This window comes from Plectropomus leopardus, chromosome 17 (assembly GCF_026936395.1).
Source record: "Plectropomus leopardus strain MGB_pleo_1.0 chromosome 17, ASM2693639v1, whole genome shotgun sequence".
Classification (NCBI taxonomy): Eukaryota; Metazoa; Chordata; class Actinopteri; order Perciformes; family Serranidae; genus Plectropomus; species Plectropomus leopardus.
In genome coordinates, this window is record NC_142192.1 from 25,387,854 (window position 1) to 25,415,281 (window position 27,428).

General features: G+C 40.8%; 1 protein-coding gene across 3 annotated transcripts in view; it reads right to left on the reverse strand.

Annotated features, from left to right (window-relative positions):
* epha10 (EPH receptor A10) overlaps positions 1 to 27,428 on the reverse strand; it is a 433,571-nt gene that overhangs the window by 73,285 nt on the left and 332,858 nt on the right. For all 3 annotated transcript variants that reach the window (XM_088090045.1, XM_088090046.1, XM_042506084.2), the window contains one exon: positions 2,195 to 2,350. In XM_088090045.1, the coding sequence (XP_087946171.1) occupies positions 2,195 to 2,350 (156 nt within the window). The remainder of the gene's footprint in view (positions 1 to 2,194; positions 2,351 to 27,428) is intronic.

Below are 27,428 nucleotides of genomic sequence, written 5' to 3' on the forward strand. Positions count from 1 at the left end.
GAATTCGGTGTGTGAGGTAAGAGGTGAGGGATGAGCGGATAATGCACGGACACTGGGGATGAGGTCATAGAGTCTGTCGCTTGAGGACAGAGACATGAGATTTCAGTTTGACAGAGGGAAGAAGAATGGGGTGATAACGTGCACGGATGAAAGGATGAAGAGGAAGGGAAATGTGAAGAGGCAGTCGGTAGAAGGAAGAGCGATGAGTGGCCGAGTTAAGAAGACAGAGAGAGAGAGGAGGGGAATGTGTGTTTAGGGGTCAAAAAGGAGGAGTGGAGGGGATAGAAAAAAGCGGGGTGGTCCGGTAAAGGGGTGGATAATGGATGTATGGCAGAAAATGGATCTGTAATGTCAGGATAAAAGGTGTAAGTATATGGAAGGTTAAGCAAAAAGATGGAGAAAATGGGGCGACTGGCTTTTTGGACGAATTAATAATGTGGGCCGAATATTAGAAGAGATTAAGGGAGGGATGAAGGATGGGTGGGTGATAAAAGGGATAAAGGTTAAGAGGCAGAGAAAATGGCTGTAGTGGATGGACACATAATGTGTGTATACTTTTAGATGAAATAGATGGGGGTGTAAGCATAGGTCAGATGGGGGAGAAAGTCCACCTTAAAACATGAAAACAGAATTTCCTCCTCGCAACTGTATGTCTTCGCAAAACAGGCAAGTTCCAGTTCCAGTTTACATCCATGTGTTTGAGAACATGAATGCTTCACACACATCTACTCCCCAGCAGCACAAAAGATCTATGCAATCAGCAGAGCTTCAAGATTAGTGTCACTAATTCTGACCAAATGTCTCCCCTTCTGGTTCTGACTTATGACGTTGAATAATGGCCAGAAAAGTGTTTTTGCAGAACATTATGATGCCACAGTGAAGATAATCTTTGATCATCTGGATATATCGTATTACACATTTGTGTTAAATTTTGTCATAATTAGCATATAATAACATGATTTGTGAGACCAAAGGCCACCAAATCAAAGTGGGCATTGTGCCAAATTTGAAGAAATTCCCTTAAAGTGTTCTTGAGATACGTTCATGAGAATAAGGCGACGAGGTCACACTGACCTTGACCTTTGAACACCATAATCCAATCAATTCATCCTTTAGTCCAAGTGGACATTTGTGCCAAATCTGACAACTTTCCCCAGAGCTGCTCTTGAGATTTCATGTTCACAAGAATGAGATGGAAGAGGCCACAGAAACCTTGAACTTTCACCTGCAGCCACCAAAATCTAATCACTTCATTCATTCGTCCAGGTGGACATTCGTGCCAAATTTGAAGAAATGCCCTCAAGGTGTTCCTGAGATATCATGTTCATGAGAATGGGTCAGACCGACAACCAAAATCATAATGCTGCCAGCCTCGGATGTTGCCAGCATGGAAGCATAATAATGTATATAATCATGTCGATGTTTTCTCTATGGGAGATCAACTCTAAAAATGTCTTAAACATGGATTAGATTTATCTGATATCCTTAAAATGTACTACATCTCAAGAATAATTCACAAAAAAATCCTTACTATTTAACTCTCTCCGACAAGACAGCAAATGTTCAATGTTTACTGAAGCTGTCAATGGGAAATAAGAAAAAACAAAGAGTGCACACATTCTTTGAGCTTGCATGTGTAAAAAAAACTCTTTGACCAACCCCCAACTTTATAATCAGCAGAGCAGCACGAGGCACGTATACCGTCTCCTGTTTCTGGGATGATTAAAAGAAACATCTGACGTGTTTTTGGGTGGATTTTTCTACATGAAAGGAATGTAATACCAGAGGAGGGGTGTGAGGTGAAGGAGAGGTGAAGGTTGGGTGAGATGAGACATGGAAATTGGGTGATGAGGAGGAGATGGAGACGGTAGAATGAGGATAGATGGTGAGACAGAGACTGGAGAAGTCGTTGCAGGTCAGACAAAGAGGTGATGAGATCAAAAAAAAAAGAGAAGGTGGATGAAAGGATGCAGGGTGAAGGACGGGTGAAAGTGGTCTTTAAGGATAAAGAGGAAAGGGCAGTGATAATGATCGACTCACAGACATGAAATTGCTCTCTTAATGCAAAAAATGTCGAGATGAAAGGATAGTGTGAGTGATATGGTGCGATAGTCACTGACAAAGGAAAAGATGCAGTCTGAGAGGACACACGCACTCACACACACAAACAAACATAAATCTACAATCTTATTACTTGTGCATGGTGCTGAGGGTGTGTCCAGGGGGGTTCTGAAGTGGTCCTCCTCACACACACACACCACTGATCCCTCCTCCTCTGCAACACTGTTGGCCGGGCAGGGAAAACACTCCTGCTGCCTGGAGGACATCTTGTAGGAGCCACGAGGACACGCTGAAAAAGAACACACAGAAAAACATTGTACATTAGGTATCTGATTTAATTATTTCTGCTAGGCGTGCATGACCATTTCAGCATTGACACTGTAAAGTGTGCATGTGCAGTAGTCACGATGCAGGACGTACAATGTCAGGTAAGTCATACTAATTTAAAAACATCATGCTACAACATTTTTGCCTCTGAATACAGAAGGTAATCTCGCGCCGTTCTCACTTCCGACCAACTACAGTTCGGAGCCACAAGGCTGTAAAGGTAACATCAACTCTCAAGCCACAAACATACTAAGCAGCGGCAATGTGCTGCTTGCTGAAATAATGACATTTTTCTGTGGCCAGGAGGCATGTTCATGTGTTTCAGGCGAAAGAGATTCTAACATAGATCTACATGTCACAAGAGACACAGGACGCTGTTTAGTGAGTGGCTGCAGGTATTCTCTGGCTGCAATACAAACATTTAATTATTCCCAACTTTCTAGTGGCTGCTGCAGCTTTCAAGCTTCACTTTGATGCTGTTAGGTGTGTTTTTGGTGTAACATTAATCTTCAAGAGAAATCTGTCTGATAAACAACCAAAGCACGCATGCTAGTAGCCAACCACAACCTGAAAATGAGCGATGGACAGCACGGGGGCAACTTAAGGGAGCCCACTTATTTTAGGGAATGCATTACCAATATGACTTGTAAGACTTTTGGCTGTCGCCTGGATTGATAGAAAAGTTTTATATGAATACAGTGGTGTCGTGGTGAGTCAACCAGTTTATCAAACTACCTTATTTACCTTACTACCTTAATTTTTCAGCTTTATTGTCATTACTATTATTAGAGCATCCATGCAATTCAGGGCATTGTGCAGTACTTTTGGATGTATGGACAGGTGGGAATACTGTGTGTTAATTGTACTTTGATTGTAAATGTGTGATCGTGTCGTCTGTGTTCTCTTGTCCTAATGTATGGATCCGAGGAGGATACTGTGTGTTAATTGTAGCCTGACTGTATATTTGTACGATCGTGTAGCCTGGGTCTCTTGGTTGTCCAAGACAAATTTCTCCAATAATAGGCAATAAAGGGAAATCTATTCATATGTTCTCCTCACAAAACCAAACCAATAACTCTATTTTCCAAAAAGAGCTTTTCAAGTCATCTGGTGATAATTCCTGTATTTTTTTTATATTGCAATATGAATCATTTCAAAAATATATATCACTATGTCATTTTTTTCAATATTGTGCCACCCTAATTTCTGCTTTCTTTGTCTTAACAATGGAAATTCCTTTGAAAGCTAATTATTTCCACGCAGGGGATGAATACACGAATTACACATGGTGCAAAACAACATTTAAACCATGAGATATTTCTGCATAGAGGCTAATGAAAATTATTTAGCTCTTTCAAAAATATATTTAAACCTTCTTTATATAACTTTTGCATTTTCACTTCTTTGCACAGAAGCTCCAGTCATCTAAACACAGCAGCATTTGAAAGCCAAAGACAAAAAAAGCTCTAATCTCCCTTTCAGTTTATGAGAGAGAAAATTAAGAATGAACAGAGAGGAAAACAGAGAGGAAGTGGTTCCAGGGGGAAGTACAGATGAGATAAAAGATATGATTAGGAGAGAAAAGTAGAGGAGACTTTGGCTAAATCCATCTGACAAACACAATTCTCACATTACGTGTGATCAGTGGCCTTGGCAAATGGCATCAAAGGCTGCTGCTGGATTGAACCAGCTAAGCAAACGAAAATAAGCCAAGGCAATGTGCCGGCACGCATCTGCAGAAGCCCAAAACTTAATTTTGTTGTTGTTTTCAAACTTTATCTACTATTTTTTTCACATATCTCCCACTACAGTGAGTGAACTACTCCATGCGAGAGAGAAACTATGAAAGGTGAGAATGTGGGCGAGGGTGATAAGCACTCATGACCTTACATGTGAGGCAAACAACAATACACACCATACAACAGAAGCTTATCAATGCATGTGTGACAATGGGCGGCGCGTAAACACGCACTCACGAACACACGGAGAATAAAACAGGTTATTTTACACGCTCCCTGTATGCAGTTTCATTTTCCACTTGCCGTGCCTTTGCAGCAGGTGATAATGGGTGTGAAATCAGGCTGCCAGCCACTGCTTGTTGCTCCGCTCTCCTCTCTTCTGAGATTGTACTCTAAACGGCGGGTCTACATTAACAGCTCTGGGAGGCTCGCTCCCTCTGTTCCCCTCGCTCTCCTCTGCTCTCTTTCTATTCTCCTAATACATCTGGCTCTCTCAGCGCTTTCCCGCTCTTCTTCGTCTATTTTGTATTCTACCTCCTTCCTCTCCTTGTCTCTGTTGTCTCATTCCCTCAATTTAAGTCTCTCTCTCCCTCCTCCAATTAAAAACACATAACCTCCAACAGACATCCGTTTCCATGGATTAACTCCGGAGGTTTGAGAGGAAGGGAATGAGCATTTCATTATCATTTTAGTACTCAGTCTGTGGCTTCTTGTTCTGTGTTTTCTGTGGCAGGAACAACAAACTTTGGCCTCACTGATCACAGTGCCTGACGTATTCAGCAAACACTGAGACTACATTAACCAGTGAACACAGGAAGTGCAGGGCTGTGTGATTAAAAAAAAAATTATATCATCATATCTTTGACCAAAAACCTAAATCTATTGGTATTAAAACAAATGCTACAAGTCCCATCAGACATTATAAAAAGTGAATGGAGTGCAACTTTTTTTTATATTTAAAATGTATATATATATATATATATATATATATATATATATATATATATATATATATATATATATATATATATATATACACAAGTATATACTGAATTATTGCATTCAGTGTGCGACCTAGGTACTCTGAGGCTACTGAAAAGCTATACTCTGATATACTTAGCTGACAGACTGAGGGAACATTTTTTCTAAATCTTCTGTGTAATGGCAGCAATAAAATATTAGATGGCGTAGACGTAATATTACTTTTTAGTATATGCAACTTGAAAACTTGTGTGTTTGACCCACAATCATTGAGCAACACTGACTTCTGGTCACAGGACATGAACTATGTTCTTCTGAATGAAATTTCAGTTTTGCTTGACCCCTCCACCTTGTCCTCCTTCCGATGCAGACTTTCTCGCTTATACGTGGGTTGCTCTTAGGGACAAGTATTGCCGCAGATGGGTTTACATTACTTCGGAAGTAACTTTTAAGCCTGGTGCATCTCATAATAGCACCAAGTAGCACTTTAATGTAATGCAGCTTTTAAAATCAGGAATTAAGACCTATGACATCACAATATCCAAAATCTAAGAAAAAATCTAGTCTCATATCATAATATTGATATGATATATATAGTCCAGCCCTATGTTAGCACGTTTTAAAAGAATAACAGTTGTTTCTCAGAATGCATTTTGTTTCCCTTAGGACTTAGCTGCTTAAATATGTGAAAACACACAATAAAGTGCCCTGATGTGACACAATAATAGATGAGTGCAAAACACAAAATCCATAATTCTGTGTGAGGACACCTCAGAGAGTAATCTTGCTTTTGGACACTTACCAAGAACAAAGAGAAGACTGTTTAATGAAGTCAAGACAAATAATTAAAGCAATTACGAAGATTTATTAAAGGTTCCCCCTGCTGACTCTCTGATATCAGCAAGCTGGCCAATGAAGTTGAATAAATTATTAGCTAATGTTAGCAAGTCAGCCTCCTTATCAAAAACTGGTGGCTGCTTCTGTAACTGGAGACCCAGCCGGTCCAGAGAGCACCAGCAGACATATTTGAATTGTGTGGCACAATTTGAGGCATGAGCAGAGATTTAAAGGTCTAACCAGGTTAAACAGTAAGAAGAGTTTTGTGGAGAAAGACCCTGGATCATCTCTCCCTCCTCTGGCACTGTGTCACACTAGAATCTAGTCAATTATGCAGAGAGGAGACAACGGGCTTGTGTGTGAGACCTGTGGAGGTACACACAGCAGGTGTATAGACACACACACACAAAAAGTGCTGTCCTAAAATGCTTGTGGCTTATGGACGTTCACCAAGGAACAAGCACAATAATGAAGGGAGCCTCTGTTGTCCCACCTCTTTTACTCAGCCACTTTTACAAAACATACACACGCACAAAAGGCCTGCCATCACACATCGATTAGCGGTCCTCGTCAGCCTCTGCTGGCTCAGACCGGCGTGAGTGTGCACACCAGTGTGTTTCTGCGCCTGTGTACATGTCTGTATGTCTGCGAGTTTCCGAGACTGTAAGAACCTTGTAATCGACTTTCTAATGTCTGTCATTACACAGAGAAAAGCCTCTCGCTTTCAGCTCACAGCACAGCCAAGCAAGGGGACATAACAGAAACACACACACACGCACACACACCCTGTCAAGCGGCACTGAAGTAGACTCCCTTTGTTCCTGCCCGTGCTGCCACTATCCTTCCCTCGCCACGCCAAGGACATCAAGCGTGAATAGCACCGGAATCAAGGCGAAATTATGCATAGATCTATGAGAACAGGAATGGGTTTTGCATTTTCTACCTATCATGGTTAAAAGCGGGCGAGTCACATTCGTGGCTGGCTGCAATTCTGACTTATCTCCTCAATTCAGCGTGGATACACATTTAGCCAGCCCACCTTGGAAACGTGTGTCTAATGATAGGGGTGTATCAAGACAATATGTGCGGCTCAGATAACAAAAGGAGCTGGCGACGCACGCTGCCCATCATTCTCTGCGGCGAGGGATCATTCGAAGGCGCGCCAACAACTGATGCCAGGAAAGGTCATGTCAGTCAAAATGGGCCAGCGGCCACCTGCCAATGGGAGAATCGCTAAAGCGCATCCAACATGGAAAAAAAAGCTTGTAAGGAAGACCACTCAAATCATTAGAAGACATGTTTTCTTTTTTCATCCCGTCTTTGCCTTTTCTTTGCCAAGGTACACAAGTTGAACTGGAAATGAGAGCGTCGGGGAGAGAAAGGGAGAGGGGGTTGTTAGAGAAATAGAGAGACAGAAGGAGAGATCTGCCAGGACAGCTGGCAAACCAACTGATCAATTTGTCCTATGCGCCAACAGGGAGCCTCGATTAAACGGAACACGGCGGCGCATGTACACACAGACACACGTATACAGACATATTTCTTCAAGGTGTAATAATATAGATATGCAGCCACGTGTCAAGTCCTATAAGGAGGGGGGTCGGGGGGGCAGCGGAGAAGAATGAAGCAGACCAACTGGTGTGAGAGATAGTTAGAAGAGAACAGACAGACAGATGGTGTGTGAGGGACAGAGAGACGGTAGGCCACGTACTGTACAAAAGAAGGGACATTAAACAGGGAGGGAGAATGGACTCCTTCAGCTTGACAGATAGACAGAGGCAGAAAACAGATAAGCACCGACGTGCGACGCATACAGATGAGGAGCGCTGAAAGAAGCGGTGACAGCGAGCGGGACTAAGGTCATCTATAGTGGGAATATATGCAACACTGTTCGGCGTGTGTACTCGCTGAGAGCCTGTGGGTGGCAGGATGAAATGAGAAGCTCGGTATCAATCTAATCAAATAAATGAAAGCAAAATATTCAGGATCAAAATGACGATATGCCAACAGATTCATCGTCTAATGAATGAAAACTAAAAAAGGCCAAAGAATCCACATTTCAATGCGCTTGCAAATTACTTAAATAGACTTTAGTGTTTATGGGAGGATTTAATTTATAGTTTGCCCTTCTCTTTTATTTTCCCTTCCTTTTCTTTTCTCTAACCTTAAAAATGCTCATTAATAAGTCATGAAGCACTTAATACAATAAATGTGAGCAATGAATTGTTTCTTTGCCTCTCTGACAGCGCGCATTAATTAATATTAATAACACTAAAAGAGGGTTCGCTGTAGACATTTACACACATCTTAACCTTCACTGATGCACATTCACTTAGAAATAAATACAAATATGCATGGAAAACTGAAAAAACAACTTTTGCACATACCAAAACACACACTGAGACAAAAAGACATAGGCCCTCATTTAATGTACAAATCAGTGAGGATCTGAAATCGTCCTACAACAGGTTTTTTTGGTGTGATCCATGAAACATTCTTATGTCACCAACAACAGTGTAAGAGTGATCGAGAGTAGATAAATGCGGCCGCTGAAAACAACCGTCATTTATATATCTCACGCCCAATATATTCTTAATTTAGAGACCTTGCCCTGAGAGTTTATGACATGGAGAGGTGCGATGCAGCCAAGAAGTCAAAATACTCTGAGCAAGAAATGAAAGCACTGATGCTTCAGGTCCAATTTTTAACCAACTGGTTCTATGTGGCAGCCTGAAAAGTGGCAAACGAAGTTGTAAAAGCGCAGTCTGGAAAGAAATCACTGCTGTGGTCAAAAGTGTTACAGTGGACAATCAAACTACTGTGACCTGTAAGCTATGTATAATGTTAGCTTATATATGCATATATATACATTTAATATAATATATTGTTATGATATTCATATATAAGTTTATAGTTGTTCTCGAACATGGAGTAAGTGGCCTCTTGTATCAGGTCGGCTTTTATAACATATCGTCGAGGAGAAACAAATGCAGAACCCTGTGTCCGAGCTGGACAACTTAAAAAAATTAATTACCTTAGCTACTAGTATTTACATTATTTAAAATTATTACAGCTGATCACAAATGATCAGCCTTCAGTCACCCTGTAGCGAGTCCCACACTCGAGTTATGATAGAAAGTCAGCCAACGTGTGCCGTTACAAAATATCTTTTGCTCCCATCTACTCTAAATTTTCAAGTGATAAATATGTGGGTGCAAAAACGTATATACCAGTCAGAAAATGGTCTAATTTGAGTTCTTGCTGCGCTGCAAGTCCAGGCTGACTCAAACTTCGTACATGAGTTTAAGACCTGACGTGAGATTTGATTGTAGCGTTCGCTCATGTACACATTAATAAATGCCGAGGTTTGTGTGGGAATGGCTGGATGGCCAGTTTTCTGGCATACACTCATTTTGTAAATGAGGGCCACTGTCATTTACCTAGTTTTCAGTTTTACTCTGCACTGGTTTGAATTTCTCAGTTTCATTAGTTATTTTTTGCAGAGGTATACGAGGCATGGTAGGGATAAAAAAGGAGAGAAAAAAGAGGTGATGGCATGAAGGAGAGATACAAGAGAGACAGGATGTGATCCCAGCAGGTGGAAATCAATAATTCGGAGAGCTTTAATTCAGATCAGTGCCCTCTGCGTGGCTGATGCTGATTCTGATGCTAATTCTTTCAGCTGGTAGGCAGCTTTAACATCCACAAAATGAATTCTCATTATCATCAAACTGTTTTGATGGTCTCTCCTACACACACATACACACACACACACACACACACACACACACACACACACACACACACACACACACACACACACACACACACACACACACACACACAGGCAATAAACTCGAGGTCAGACAAGTAGGCGGGTTGGAGAGAAATGACTGATTGGTATGTTGGCACTTGTTTCAGGTTGGGTCAAATTAGACAATTGTGAACTGATGAGGTCATGGTGCCCAGATGAGTCTGACTAAATATGACCAGTTGAAATTGAATTGAACTGGATGGAGCCAGTCCCCTTGAAAAACCCAGTGCTTGCTAAAGATATTAACTGCAGCCCCAATGTAGAGTAGATTTAGGATATCCTGGAGTTTAGGGAAATGGGCTTGGAGGGTTGCCAGCGTGAATCCCCAGACTTGCAGTAGAAGTGCGAACAATGAATGGAAAATGCTCTCTCTTTCTCAAAACCAACTAAAGCACCCTGGTCAATGCAAGTATACTGCTCGCTCTACTGATCAAGCCAACTGTCAGTGGCAAAGAGTGCCAGAATACATGTATTATGGGAAATACATATGGGATTATTTCAACTTTGATTTTCTGCAAAGCTTTTTAAAAATGGAATGAGAGCAGAATGGACATTTACCTGTTTGCCATGGTCATTTGACGTGCTTAAAGCAAAATGATAACTTTTTGCTATGTTGCTAAGTTAGGTATGCATGTCACCTGACATATTTACCTTACGTTACAAACCCTTAAACTGTCACAAACTTACTTATTTTAACCCAAACTAAACTAAACTGAACCTTAAACTAAACCGCAACTGTTTCAAAACATTAACCATGTGCTAATGTGTATCACCATGGAGACAGCAATGTGTCTTAGACGGTAAGCTAGAGGGTGCCTTGAGCGTTGGTACTGCATGCTAAGGGGGTGTGACAAAGTTTGACGACCTGGGAATGAAAATGGGTTTAAAGAATGACTTAAGACCTATTTAAGAGCATGAATTACAAAACTAACAGCAGAAATCCTTTTTTATCCCTCAATGACAACTCCAAGTCTGCGTACAAACAGTGCACTACTGATTTAAAAAAACAGTTTCATCATCAGGCTTTGGTCTTCTAGTACTCTAGGCTGACATTAAGTGACTGATGAGAAAACGCAGTTTTGTGACACTTTCCATGGTCTGCTTTTTGAAAACAACAATTTTCTCCTGCGCTACACGTAGTGTCATAACCTGTCTGTGCGTCTAGCTGCTCTGAAGGTATGACCAAACCCTGAATTACAGCAGAAATCCCTGTTATCAGCTCAAAGTAAAGACCTCATTCAAGTCTACCCACTGACTGGCTGCTGCCTTACACTGTAATCGGGGAGAAAGCTCTGAGCCATGCCATTCAGGTCAATGCTTTGCTTTATCATTTTATTCTCTGTTCTGCCCTGGTTACCACAGACTGACATCACACAGAGAACACAGGAGGATAACTAGCGAACAATGCCATCAGAGGTATTAATGTCAGCGGTGCTGTGTACAGGCTTTACGCCGAAGACAAGTCTAATTCTGCCAATGCTGAGTGTAGCACGTATGCACAGTGACAGATGTGCACACACACAGAAAAGCACACAGTGACACACTTGTATGAATGTAAACAGCTACAGATCCATTCACTGGATTTCTCACACACAGAACATTTAACAATACCAGAGTGGTTACATCACAAAACGGACCCAACAAAGAGCTGCTGTGTTACATCACAGCACTGAAGTGCCAAGTCTGTACTGTTTGTATCAGACAGAAGGTGCACAAGGGAACAGGCAGGCAACAACCCCATACAGACAAACACAAATACTCCTGAAACCAGGAGAGGATCAAACACACATGTACTTACACTCAAACATATAGACATACATCGAACAAATCCAGAAACAAAAACAGGCAAACAAACCAAGGACAAAGGCAATCAAAATACTGCACAACACATCATTAGTGTTGTCGGTATTTGGCCATAAATGAAAGTGTTGATGATTTGATGTTGATGATTCAGAATTTTGACCTGATGATGGCACCAGTGAAAAAGTCATGGGGTCAACAAGAAGCTCACAATTGATCCTGAGCAGAATAATAATGTCTAAACCAAATGCCATCACAATCCATCCAATGGTTGCATGTAAACATTTTAAATGTCAAGACCTCAAATGTCAACCTCATGGTGGCGCTACAGCAAAAAGTCAGGGGATCATCAAAGTCAGGAGGATAAATCCTCTTGAGATCATGAATGTCTGTACAAAATGTAATGTGCAATCCAATAGTTGTTATGATATTTTGCTGCTAGCATGGCTAAAAATATTTTGTAAAGGTAGCTAGGTAGGTTTATCACTGACCATCATTCCTGTCTGTAAGAGGCTGTTCCAGGCTGATTTATTTTTAAAGCTACAGTGATGATCCTGCTATCCTATGAAACTAGGACACCTGAGGAATCCAGTGGTGTCGACCATGTAATGCTAGCTTCAGTTAAGGGGCGGAACAACACAACACTTAGGTTAAATTTTGGTGATGGAAAAATGCCATGGCCATTTCACAGGGGTCCTTTGACCTTTGACTTCAAGATATCTGAGTAAAAATGGGCTCTCTGGGTACCCATGAGTCCTCCCTTTATAGACATGCCAGCTTTCTTCATCAATCATCAATCATCCCATGCAGATTTTTGCTGTCATTTGACTTCTAATCAGAACAATGTGGTAAGAATTGCTTTACCCTGTCAATGTGGAATAAAGGAACTGAAAACATGTGATTAAAAAATACTATTAATCACGATTGACTACAGAAATTCTGCAATTAATCGCAACTTAAAAACTGTTTGACAGCCCTAATTGTTACTTCATGTTTATGGCACAAAATAAATACAAAAGATACAGTATGTCTTATGCACTGCAAATATTTAAATAAACATGTACTGTATTTCCTCTCAAGTGTACACAATTAGAACAGACAGATGGGTGGAGCATGCATATCGGTATTTTGTGAACACGCACTCACTAGGCTGAGCCATCGATAATACAAGATGCAACATACACAAGCAAATACAAACATAAGTCAATCACTGACTGTTGGCATAGCCTCTTCTTTTTCTTTTCCTATGTTTTTGACGTTCTCTCTAATACCCGTGTCACTCTGATGTTTACCTTTCTCCCATCTCATCTTCTCAAATAGCTCTTGACTGCTATCAGCTTTGCTCCCTGCCAAATGCTGCCCACACCCCCTCTGCCACGTGCCCCCCTGCCCTCCCGCTATCATGTTTGCTCTTTTTCATCCTCCCTCCCTTTGTGTCTATTATTCGCCGTCCCTACTTTTGCTCCGGCTATCATTTTTTGCCGAAATTATCAGAGGCTGTGGAACAAAAGACTGAGAGGGAACAATTTCAGGATATTATCGCCTCCTCCTATCCTCAACCCATCTCACTGACACACACATGCACACACACATTAACATTTCTGTTTGCATTTGGCAGTTCTTATCCAGAGCTGCAATATGCTTACATATGTGGGTGTTGAACTTGTGACTTTCTGATTCTCTGTTTTCATCAAAAACACAGCTTTGACAGACAATTACATAACATGCATTTGCGACTCTTTGAACAACGTAACATTTAGGAAAACCAAAATAAATATGACTATTCAAAGCTTTGAGCAGTGCAAATGAAATCCCATTCACACCGTTTACACTGGATTGGAGGCAGAAACCTCAACAACAGATATTTTCATGTGAAGATACCACAACTGTTAAAATGTTATTTTGTAATATGGGTGAAGCGATCCTTTAATTTAATCTTTGCCTCACTGAAACATCTTCAGCTTAAACTCATGCTGACATCTTAATCATGACGTCACAGATTAGGCCTCAAGTTCTGCTCCCTGATTGTGACATCAACAACTCTGGCATGAAGTTTCTCAGTGTCATCACGACACTGGCCAAAGAAATTACTGGCTGTATCTGAAATCCCTTTCACTTATTTACTGTAGACACTTTTGCATAGTATTTATATATATATATATATATATATATATATATATATATATATATATATATATATATATATATATATATATATATATATATATATATATATATATATATATATATATATATATATATATATATATACACATTTCTTTTTTGCATCTGCCTCATGCAACACATTTGTGGTATTGTCAGCAAAAAGTGGTGTACACCGTGCCTGACATCAGGCAGAACTGACGGCTCATTACACTCTGTTTCCATCTTCAGAATCAGTCAACTTTAGCTCAATGGAATCGATTCAAAGGTCTGGACCAAAGCAAGTGTTCCCCCTAAAGACATTATTTTATTGGTGTTATTGTTGGAAATTTTTGGGGCACTATATGGTGGATACATTTCACACTTAATAAAGACTTTAAATAAAACAGCGGACAGTAAATAAAGTGCACTTTATGGTTAATTAAGTGATTTCAGACACAATCATTGCACGAGGCTACAGGCAGTCATTGTCTTCAGGGAACACATCAACCACAACATTACAATTTATACATCAATAACTCACCTGATTGTTATACTGCATTTCTGAAGAAAACTTTCTTTTACTCACATGCCTCCATGGTAAACAAAGAATCCAAAATGGAGAAAACGGTGTAAATGGGTTCCGCATTTAACTTCAGCAAAACGATATAAAAGCATGTGTTTACAAACTCTCAGACAACTCCAGCAGTATTATTCAAGACCAATTTATCCAGTCTTATGCTCAGTACTTCCAAAACACATGCGTTTTTGCTTAAATCTTACTATTTAAAACATTTGGGCATTAAAAGTCTCATGCATCGACAAGTAGCATGCCTGGGTAAGCACGTGCGTTTGAACTCTACTGAATAAAATGAGTAGTGAATAAAAGTAGAACTAAAACGCACGCTCTTGCCAGATGCCTTACTCATATAATATGGAGAACTTTTTTAAATTGTATGGTAAGAAAATGTTTTGTGAGTTGTGTGAGAGTTTGTAAATGGATGTTGTGATGTTTTTCAACACTCATTTACCCCAATTCATCAAGAACTGTCTTGGGTTTTTGATTCTTCTTTCAGGAGACAAGCAACAAAAATAAAAGTTCCTTCACAAATTCAACATTGCACAGGGTGAGCAGCTGATAAACAAATGATCATTTGTGGGTGAAGTATTCCTTTAATACAAAGAAATGAACTCTATCTGGTTTTGTGATGACTCCACAGCCTCGTGGTCTGGGTTGCATACCATGTAATCACAATGCCTGCTGTTTGATTCTGGCCCGTTTTGTTTCATTTTCTGCCCCTCATTCTCTTCTCTGACTGTCTCTTCGTCAATTCTTAAACAGAAAATAGCATTATTGTCATCTAAAGCCTCAAGCCTTGTAGCTTAAATTCGACATCATCAAACCTCACCTTACTCGCAAGCCCCTGACTGAGAGATCTGCCACCTTTTCCAGTGGTCACTGTGTTGAAGGCAGTGGGTTTTTTGTTTCCCCCGTGTGTGTGATTGATGGATTCCATTTAGCTCAACCACACAGGCATTTATTTATGTCCGTGCCTATCCGAGTCACATGGCGCTGACATACAAACACATGTGTGTGGAAAAAGCAAACAGACACATTTAGGTTGCAGGCGGCCGCCAGCACAAACGCACACAATGCTTCTCAAAATGCTTATGTGCATATGCAGACACAAAACACCCTGTGGACTACAAAGCAGCACTGCTGTCTAAGAATCTGACATCAAATCCAAAGTGGACTGACAGGAAACAACTCCACTGACGGAAGGACACCGAGGAAGAGGTTTAGGAGAAAGAGGGGCAGTAAAACACTGTGAAAACAAAATGTAGTGAATATCAGTCAAGCCTGGTGGCCTGCAGGCTTTAAGCCTTCACGTCCCACTGATACCCATTATCATCATCACCACCACCATCACATCCAGATGGACAGTCACACAGTCCCACTCCTGACTGCACATGCCCAGCCTGCATGGAAAACAGCTTGCAGCAGAAGACGGGTTCAGTTAATGTTAATGTTAGGCTAATATATTGTGTATTTTTTTTTGTGTGTGTGTGTGTGTGTGTTTGTGAGGAAAAGTGGGGAGTGTCCCAATCATTTACATTATAACCATATCAGCTGCAAGTCAGCAAACATGTTTGCATGTGAATGTCAGGCAATTTCAGGTCGAGCGCTCGCAAAATGAGATTCAATGTTCTGCTCTTTTTGAACAGTCATGCTGTTGTGTGTCACGTGTGTGTGTGTGTGTGTGTGTGTGTGTGTGTGTGTGTGTGTGTGTGTGTGCATGTGAGCGCATCGTCTCTGCTGCCTGTCATACTTCACCAAAATACAATTCCTACCTCAAACCCAGAGTGAAGATAAGCTTAGGTAAGAGAAGCAATATTGATTTGTAATGCTGCTGAAGGTTACACACACACACAGCAGCCTTTTAGACACTTACATCTTTCCCCATTTGCAACGGCAATATGTAATGTCATTCTTCACTACTTCCAATTTTTCATGTATAAAAATGCATCAAGTGCATTGTCGACAGTACGTCTGCGCTGTAAGCGTGCTGTATATAACAACTACAGAGTCGTGAAAAAGTATTGAATGAAAATGCTGTCAATCTGTGTTTCTGTAGGAGGCTGGAATAAAAACTAGAACCCTCAGACAAAAAACCCAGCAACTAATCCTGAAAAAATGTGTTTGCTGCAGTCAATTCCAATCATAATTCACTGTGACATGTACGCTAGGATACTACATTTCCTACACATTTAATAATATATGCAACTGGAATCTAATCACATTCACTGGTGGAAGCATTAGGGAGGATATGGAGAGTGGAAGGGAGTTTTTGTTTTCTTGCAGACCCCACGTTTGTGTGTGTTGGATATGGCCTGGTTATGGAAATTAACAAGCATAATCTTGCGCCCGCAGTCTGTTGTGACACGCCGATTTCATTTGATTCTTTCGAATCAGCTACTCAAATCTGGGATGCGAATTTGAATGATTCTCGACTACTAATGACATTCCATTTTCATTCGCCTCATCCCAATCAGCCATTTTCATAAAGACCGTGACCCAGATATAGACAAAACGGCCTGATAAATTTGATTCCCATGAGTGCAGATAGATGAGTGCTACTGCAGAGCCTTACGTACAGCAGAGGAGAGGGGAACAGAGGAAAGAAAAGAAGAAGCTGCAGAGCAGTTCATTCAATCTCATGTCTGTCTTGTCGGATTGCTAAACGAGAGGAGGTCAAGGGTAATCAGATAGCTCCTCAACCCTGGAAGACACACCTATTAGAGTCACTTAGAGGGGAGCAGGACAGGGAGAGGTTGTGCTCTTATGCAGTGTTTTTATGTATATGAATGCCTGTATGAGTGTGCATCTTTTACAGCATATTAGTGCCTAATGTTCGTGAATGAAAAGTGTGCGTGCACACACAGCCACGAGGGGAATGGAGGTGCAAATTCTAGTTGCAAACATTAGTCTCCTGACAGACTGAGTGGGAACAACCATCTGCTTATAATAGAAACCATTGCGCATTGTAATGCTTTCCGATACCGCCGTCCTGAAGTAAATACAACCTTGTGAAAGTTACAAATTGTATTTTTTGACACTGTCCAAGGGAGGCGTTGATGCTTGTCGGTGGGGATACTGTTTGCACATTATGGTATTCTACTGCTTTGCATTGTTTTGTGAGGTGGGAAAATGTTTCAATCAGTATGATGCCATCCACATCCACAAAGTACATCTTAAAAATGTATCAATCAAGACAAACAACTATGAGCAGTATTTAATGAGGAGCTTTTGTGTTGCATTGTGTTACATCATACAGGTGCCTATTTTTCTTATCACTTCATTTATGTTTGCTTGACAGTTGCTACGTTTAAATGCACACTATAATACTCCATTATTAAAGCCACAGTAGGTGACCTTTATTGCAAAAAAAAAAAAACAGATTTACTGAAACTGTCACATGGAGGCACTGCATGTTAACAGGAATATTATTAGAATTCAGCCATATTTCAGCCATATAAAGCTTGTGGGAATTTTGTATTTCTTGCAAAATAGGCAAAAAAAGTATTTTGGGCATGTAAATGTAGTCACTATGAGCATTCAACTTGCGTGTTTGTCTACATTTTTTTCTGTGCTCTATTCTCTCATGCACACACTGGCATACACAATGAACGCCTGAGTGATTCACCTGCCTGATCCTCATTTGACACCTAACCTGTATGTATTAACCAAGGTCATGAGGTCAAATCTCAAAGGTCATACAGTAGTCTCCAGGGAAAACTGGTGATCAATGTTTTTCCTTTTCATGCAAACACGAACAAGTAATTTCAGCAGGTAATGTGCTTGGGTTCCCACAACATCTTTTGTTTTCTATGTGTCCAGTCATTCTTCTTTTAAAATGCTTTAAAGACATAAAGAATGATGCATCTAATTTAATATGCAAATGAAAAAGGGGCTTTAGGGAAGGAAGCATGAGAAGTTGTTTCTAGTCTTCATAATGTGTGTTGGTGTTTGTGGAGGCGTTTCTCAAAAGCAACAGGGGCCCTTCTTTTTCCCCAAACTGTCTAAAACATGCTTGAAAGAGAAGAACCACTCCAAATAACTGATTAGCTCCCTAAATGCATGAAAATACCATTAATTATAGATGTTACAGACACACAGCTTTCCCGCTGTAAAACGTTAATGTCCAACACAGGTATCTATGATTTCTAATGTCCAGCTGACCATTGAAGGCAAACCTAATCCCTGCTCATCACTCTTCCTCTGTGACATTGGAGATCCAAAGTTATTAAAAAGCTGAATGGCTGCAGAGATGGATGGAGATGGCGGTAGGGGGTCACTTGGACCATAAGGCTGATTAAGTGTTTCCAATGGTGGGGGGAGTCATGGTCAGAGCATATGACAGTTACAATGTTTGTGGAGGGTGTGTGTATGTGTATATATGTGTGTGTGTATGAGCACACACAGACCCCATATAATGAGGAACAGTTGGTCTATGAAGGAGATGGATTAGGTGGGCCGATCCTCCAACCGCTCTGACCCCCCACCGGTTTTAATGGCTGAGCTTCATGAGAGGGCTCAAAACAAGCGCATATAAACATGGACAACACACTTTAAGTGTTAGACGAATCCTTTTCAGCGCCTACTGACTTTTGGTGAAAAATGCCAAAATTTTATGAAAAGAGCATCAATTTCATCTGATTTTCACCAGGATTTCATGTCTCCCAGAATCCAAAACTGACTGTGTTCCTTGCTGTGAAAACACAGTGATCACCGCAGTTTACAGTCAACAAGGTCTTCCTGTGACAATCACAGCTCAGGAAATGCTTCTTGTAATAAAAAGTGAGAGGAGGAAATGCAAATGAGCTGCTGATTACGCACCAGAGTCCCTTGAAGAAAGTTTAAGAAGAAAACAAACACTGTGAAATTGCAGTGTTTTCACTGGAAATTGCATTTCTAGAATCACCCAAATTTCTTTATTATTGGTGGGTTTTTTTTTTGCAATTTTCATCAACATTTTAATAATCAAAATAAATACGGTCATTTTTTCATGCTCCAAAATTCCAAAAAGACCTGGATTGACAAGACTGTTTGTATATAAACTGATTAAAAACAAATAATCGCTGTTGGCCGCAAACTCTTATCTCTGTTTTTCTTGTCCTTTTTTTTCTCTATAAATCATGGAGTCAACATATTAGTTAACCTTTAGATCTGTATGTGAGTTTTATGATTATTTAACAAATAAAAAGTATTGAAAAGAGCTTGTAACTAAATCTCATCACCCCAAGAGATCCTTAAACTGTCGGCAAAACCTAAAGCTCCACCCTGCCTCCAGTGAATAAATGGCTGTAAAAAAATCATCATTTTTGGAGCATAGCAAAGCTGAAGTTAAATAGTGATGAGGCGATTTAGTCTGACTTCTAAATAAAGAATTTAGAAGGTAGAGGGTAGATAACAAATGCAGCATTTTTAATTTTTTGTAGTTTAATGTTTAAATTTTTTTTTTAAGTCGGTCACTTGAAGCAGCCCTGCCATTAAATATGTGCAACTTTAAGTCTTAACAAAATGTAAATGGTGACTTGTAAAAAAAACAAATCCTACTGTTAAACTTCTCATGAAGACAGAAATTAGTTGTAAAGACCAAAACTGTTTCTTTTTTTTCCTGTACCAGGCTGTAAAGATGTTTATTTCTACTGTAAGTTGGATATTTTAACATGGGGATTTATGGGAAACTCACTTTTGGAGCCAGCCTCAAGTGGCCATTTGAGGAATGGCAGTTTTTAGCACTTGCATGTTGGCTTAATTTTTTATCCTCATAGGTTTCTGCTTGGTAAAACATTAATATATGATGACACATATACGTGTCTGACCAAATACAAAGGTTTTTTTCTTTCATTTCCTAAAAGTGGCGGTTTTGGACAAACAAGGGTTCAGCCCAACAGTGCCAAAATATAACCCCGCCCTATAATCAAACTATCATGGGTGAGCTGATGCATTGTCAAATAAAATATCCACTTGTTACCCAAACACACAGACCAACACAAATGCGCGCACACACACACACACACACACACACACACACACTACACTACACTGACAATTAACACAGTTTAGTCTTGCCGTTGTTTGAATTAAAAATGAGGCCTTGCAACACAATCAGAGGCCGCAATTAAGCTGTGAAGGTAAAGCGGCCTTGACCTTGTTGTGTAATTAACAGACTCTTCTTTCATTAATCCCCGCCACCCCTCCCCCGCCCCTCCCCCAATCCCTCGTTCACTCATTGCCTTCCTCCTTCTAAGCAGCCGTTTAATTAAGACGTGCAAGATGGCGTCACGAGGAGTCAGGGGAAAGAAGTCAAGCAATTAAGGGACGCAGAAAAGAGGGGATGAAGGGAGGGACACAAGTTAAAAGAAAGACATGACAAGAAGTGAACAGAAAGTAAAATCTTTGTTTTTTCTGTTACCATTGTCTCAGTCTACCATAATCACTCGTTTCTTATTGTGTTTTCATACCTCCAAAGTGCTCTTTGCATCTTGTTCATTTCCCCTGACTGTGACTATTTTCTGAACCAATCTGTCACAGCATCCTCCTGCTCTGAACCCACTGACGATTTCTCAGAAAGTTACAGAGAACAGTCATTTACAATAAAAATCTATGAATGACGGTTGCAGCTTTGAAGGGTTTTCACTATATTCTGAGTGCAATCCCCCTCCTGGCATGAAAGCAAGCACACACACATACACACACACACTGTCAGGATACTCTACTAAGGTCTTAGCTGGGAATTATGGTCCAGACGCTGCAGCATGTGGAGACAGACTGAACCAGACAGTGAGTCATCAAGTAAAGTGACTCAAGAAGCATTGCATGTGTGCATTTCTGTGTAAATGCAATTGTGCGTGTTCACTTTGTGTGTCTGTTTACGTGTGTGTGAGGATCTCGGGGCGGGTGGGGGGCATCAGACTCAGCATACCATTCGTAGAGGGGAGCGATGCTTACATCTGTGCTTAAAAGAGGCCTCGATGCCTAAAACCAACTGTTCAAACAGAGCAGAGAGCAACTAAAAAGAATCGTGCTGCACAAGCAGACACGACAGACGTTCCGAGACCCACTTTACAGAGCTATTTACTGCCTCACTTAGTGCTGTCAACAACCATCGCCTAATACAGGCAGAGAGCTGTGGTGAGGCTCGGCTTGAAACAGGTAGGAGAGGTAGACAAACAGGTGGCAGGAGCCTCACTGCGCAGTCAGATTGTGCTTAAAATGGTGTGTGAACAGTCGAAAGGTAGGTCGTAAAATTTGGACACAGCAGCCACGAGAATACATTAAGCATCCTGTCATTTTTGGTCCATCATGATACATGTTAAGCCAAATCCCCAAATTCTGCTTTTTGCTATATCATTTCTGTCATTGTGCCAGTGCAAAATCTAAGGCTGACTTACAATAAACACTATCTGGCTCATTAGCGTCTTCTAATTAGGGGCTACAAATCCTTAAAATCCCACTCTAGGCATTTCACAGACTACAGTCACATGCTGATGTTTCTACTACATTAAATGCGAGTCAAACATAAATTGCTGATAAATAAGACTTGTCAGACAGCCTGCTGACTAACCAGTCACTTAGAGGAATAATGGCACTGGCTGGATGTCAAAATCTACTGACCAGACAGACACAGTACTTTCTCCATAATTTGGGCAGAGCGAGCAGACATCCACTCCACAGAGGCCATCAGCACCGCTTACAATCAAACTCTGACACTAGGCGGTACAGTTAAACTGGCCTGATTCACACTCGCTCCTGCTGCACATCCACATTACTGCTGTTACTGCTCAGCTGTTCAAGTGCTCCTCCACTGCTTCAGTGCATTATAAAGAGATGTTGACTATCATGGCCAGGGCCGCGTATAAGGGGGAAGTGGAAGAAAGCTCTCTGGGGCTCAGGCTCATGATCAACCAACACTGTCTCACTCCCAACTTGTCAAATGCCAATGCTTGGCGTGTGTGGAGACACTACAATTATCACCTTAACAGTTGATCGTACAGTCCAAATGGATGTTCATGCTTAATTCGAAGAAATTCCCACAAGGTGTTCTTGAGATATCATGTTCACTTGAATGAAACATGATGCAAGGTCACATTGGTCTTGACCTATGACTACCAAAATCTAATCAGTTCATTGCTGGGTCCAATTGGACTTTGTGCCAAATTTAAAAAAAACAAAAAATCCCTCAAAGTGTTCTTAAGAAAACGTGTTCATGAAAATGCGATGGACAACCCAAAAACATATTGCCTCCGACCACAGCCTAAAAAACCCCCAAAACATTGATGTGTGTCTACGTGTGGCTGGTCACATGACCAGTCATGCACTGACATGAGTAAAACAGATTTGGGCAGGGGGCACTAACTAGACCTTTTGCAGGACCCAAGCCATTTCTTTAGGTGGGCCTGATCATGGCTACAAGTGAATGCTAAATTAATTCAGTCTTCCCAACTTTTTTCTTAGTGTACTTGCAGAAAAAAAAGTCCAAATAATATTCACAGGGGACATTATATGTATACCACAATTAGGAAATAATGATATCTGAGTTTTGGACTATGCTAATGGTCAATTCATCCATTTAATTTTCATTACTCTGTCACTGTATGATTATGATGTCTAGATTGTTACCAAGGACAAGCAGCAAAGTGTATGCTGGCCTGCATTGTTCACAGTCTGCAGTGAGGTAAATACTCATTGGCATTGACTCATGGAAAATAATGCATATTTTCCCAGCTCCACAAACTGATGAGAGCTGTGTGAATGCATCATTAAAGCACCAGAGACCAGTTAAAAATGAGGATACACAAGTTGTGTCCACCAAATTTGGGCAAAACAAGGCTACATTTTTCACCTCATTTGGAGAGGCCTTTAGAGTGGGATAGCATTGCAAACAGCAGCATTTGATGTTTTTAGTCTTCAACTGCAGTCTTGTAAAGGTTTAGATGCAGTTGCCAAAAATCTATGTCCTTCTCTAGCTGCCTCGTTGATGAAAATGTTAGGAAAAAGGCCAATTATTGAAATAAACGCTGGCATATAATCAAGTTACTAAGCAACAGCCATTCGCCATAGCTGGAGCTACAAATATACAAAACTTAAAACATCTAGCTTTATCATGCCAGCATGTGCTGCAGTACCACTGAGGGTTGTGTGTAAATGATGCCACACCCTTGACCTTGACTGAGTTTTAATGAGCAAAAATTGCAAAATGCAACCAAAGATGTGTTTCTCCAAGCAGCCATTTGCACAAAAAACAGATTCAAGGTGTCAGTTTGGGATAACAGAGGCTTTAGAGCCAAAGCAAATATCAAATGAGTCCTTCAAGAGAATTGTGAGTTAATAAAAAAAGCTTTTTAAGAGCAAGGAAGCAGACGGGAAAAAAAAAAGTTTTGTTAACATTTACACGATCTATTGTTTAAAACTCTGTAATTTTGCAACAAGAATAAACTCTTCCACGCAGTGTGTAAAGATGACAGAGGTCACAGAGGGAGAAGGCAAGACAAACTACCAGCATTATTTAGCGGTTGCGTGGGAGTGTTATGTGTGCGAGTGTATCGATTTGTCCTCCCCCTGAAGCGCTGTAGCACCATCCCTCCCTTTGCATTTGTTGTACTTTCTTTTCACTCCCTCAATCCTTGCTTTCCTGTTGGCTCGCACCCTCCACACTTGGAGCTCTCTATTGCTGGGAGGCGAGCCGAAGTGGACCAAGTGTAGGTGTGTCTGAGTGTGTGTGTGTGCTTGAGTGTGTGTGGAAGCAGAGTGGTTCAATATAAGTCTCTGTCTGTATTTCCAACTAAGCCTCACTGTGGGGGCACCGCTGTAAGAAAAGGCTACAGTGATTACTATACAGTTCAAATCCTTTTTCTCCATACAACCAAAACTGTATGCAGTATCGATCCGACACCATGCTTCCCAATGATTTACTTTGGGATATTTCTGTATTCAGTACAAAAGAGGTGGATCATAAATGCAGTATGCAAACTCATTATTGAGTTTTTCTACATTGTCGTAATAATGAAAAGGCTCAACTATTCAATAATTCAGGCAGGGAAAACATATTAGGAGTTCCTCAAAATGTACTGTTGTTCTGATGTAAATGCGGCTCTTTACATTCTACTCTGTAACTTTAGAAAGAGTTGTTCTTCTCCCTCTTATTAGGCAAGAGGCAAATTGCAATTCTGAGGCAATAATGATTGTGATTTGGGCGTCATGACTGATCAGACAAAGTTCAGGTGAGTCCCAGCTTGGGCCAATTGGCGGTGGCAGTTGTGAGGTAAAACCATACAGTGTGTAGTGTTTGATAATGCTAAACTTTTGATATTACAGAGGAATTATGGCAGCAGTGTTAAAAAGATTTCACTTTTTCAACCTCTTACCACACAACCAGACCAATGTATTTGGGATTAGCTCAAGGTAAACAACAGTGCCTATGTTGTTTGTTGGTTTTGGGGTTTTTCTAGTATTTGTTAAAAAGTAAAGTTTGTCACCATATTCATCATTAATTATTACTTTAAACGTATCTTTAATTTATAACTTAGAATTGGAACAATTAATATGACAAAATAAAAATGATTTCAGATCCTAATGAATACGGTTTCAATGCAGCTCACCTAAAGATCATAACAGTGTATTGTTGTTTTTGACTCAGTCTTTCAATATCTGCTCCTTTCTCATTATCAAGACTAATAGAAATTATGTATGTTAGCACATACATGCTGTAGGATTAAATAATCCTAAAGTTTATGCTCATCTTGACCATACAAGGATACATTTCTTTCCCAAAAATTACAGCCTTAGGCCAACTTTAGGCTGCATAACTCAACCCTCTGCTTCTTGTTTCAAGTGTCTGTCCCTTTCTCAGAACAAATGTCTGCAAAAAAAAAAAAAAAAAGATCCTGGGGTCCTGATTTTACATAGCAGATGCCTCTGTATGGTCCACTGAGTTTATCTAAATACCCTGCAACTTCACTGTTTTGGCTTCCCCATCCACACACACACACACACACACACACACACACACCCACACCCACACACACACACACACACACACACACACACACACACACACACGCACACACACTCACTCTATCCCTCTCTCAACCTCTGCCACTAACACACACTTATCTGTCTCTAGCACTTCTTTCTCTTTCGCTCTTCCCCACTTCACACATGCAGAGTCCTGCTCCCTGCCCTCTGCTGCGCCGTGTCCTTGTTACAATCCTGCCTTTGGCACATCAGCCAGTTGTCCTCACACAAGGGTCGACTCGGGTACACGACAAGTCGAGCTTATGCAGAGGCAGCAAATACTCAAAACAAAGTGGGACAGGAGGACAGAATGTGACTTTTTTCAGGATTTTTGTGCTTTTAGGTCATCTCACATACATGAATTTACTTCATTTTTGCTTTAACTTATAGGGTATGGCAGTGATACTTATCTTACGACGTGCAGGCCAAATCTGCCCCCCGATTAACTCTTAGGTGGCCGTCCAACCATTTTTAGAATTACAAAAGAATAAAGTGGTTCACACTAGGAATTGTTTTTGTACCTTTAGTATACATATGGTGCCGGAGTGCACAAACAGCATCAAAATTGAGCTTGTTTATCAAAGAAATGTCCTAAAATTCTAGAAATGTCTTAAAATCCTACAAATGTCATAAAATCCTAGAAACGCCCTAAAATTCATTTAGGATGTGTCTAGGATTGAGAACATTTCTAGGATTTTAGGGCATTTCAGTTCAATTGAATCCTAGAAACTTCCCACATGTCCTAGAAAGCTCCTAAAATCCTATAAAAATCCTGAAATCCTACAAATGTTCTATAATCCTAGAAATGTCTTTAAACCATAGAAGCATGCTAAATCCTAGAAATTTCCTAAGATCCTAATGTGCTAAATTCCTAGAAATGCCCTGCAACCCTAGAAATGTCCTAAAATACTAGAAACATGTATGGGGCTGCTGCCACTGGTCCCTGGTCTCCTGTCATTTGGCAAAAGTGGCCCCTGAGCAGAGCATGTCGATGTTTGGTCTAAGCACTTGTTCAGATTACACTGATTAAAAGAACAAAAGACGATCAGAGAGCAAGAGAGAGAAGTATTTGAAACTACTTGAGAAAAGGTCGTGAAGGCGGAAGGAAACAAAGAGGCTTTAGAGACAGTGAGCGAGAGCGATTTTATTAGAGAGATGAAACTGCAGTATGATTGCTTTCTGGCGGGGCTGGATGGGTCATTACTGGCAGTTTCTGTGGCGGGCCAGTTGGGGGGTTGCTTGCCAAAATACCTTCCCATCTGGATGCCAGCCTCTCCACCCCTCCACCTCCTCTTGCCCGCTGTTGATCTGCATTGCTCTCAAAGCTGACCTCGTCCGCCCACTCTCCTCCATCCATCCATCCATCCATCTTGCTCTTTCACCTCTTTGTCCATCCATCTCTCCTCTCATTCTAACATCTTTTCTCCCACTCACTCACTAACTCTCTTTCCTCCCACCACTCTCTCCATTAATACCTCTCACTATCGCCGTGCCCTGAGGAAAGAGCAGCGAGTGAGTGGGATCACTCCAACTCAGTGAGGAGCGGCCGCGATCCAAGTCGAAAATGAAAACATCCGCGTGCACACATACACACATACATACATACACACACACACACACACACACACACACACACACACACAAACAGAGTCCAACGCACACACATGCACACAATCATCCCAGCAGCAGAAACACCCACTACCATCCCTTCTACTACTTAATAATCTGCAAGCTTTCTCCAAATATGCTTCTAGCTCTCTTGTTGGAAACTCTGAAAACTCACAGAGCTGGCAGTTTGCTTAATGTAATTTCCCCTTCGCTAGCTTGCACGCCGTCAGTTTCTATAGTTTCGACGAATTAAGTATGCATGGTTTAGTGTCACAAGTAACATGTACTTTGACGAGATTGCAATGGAAGTTGTGAGTTTTACACATGTTGCAAAAATAATAATGATCCCTGTTGAGCCTTTGGGGGGTTGTATACAGAGTGCAGTGAGCAGTTACCATGGTAATGAGGGGATCAATTTCGGTGCTACGGCTAAAACTGCAATAATATGATGAATACAGTCCCTGAGCTGAGATCGTTTGAACGGCCTCAAGAACAACTGAGCACAAAGAATGATTTGCCTTAACCAGCAGTGAGTAAC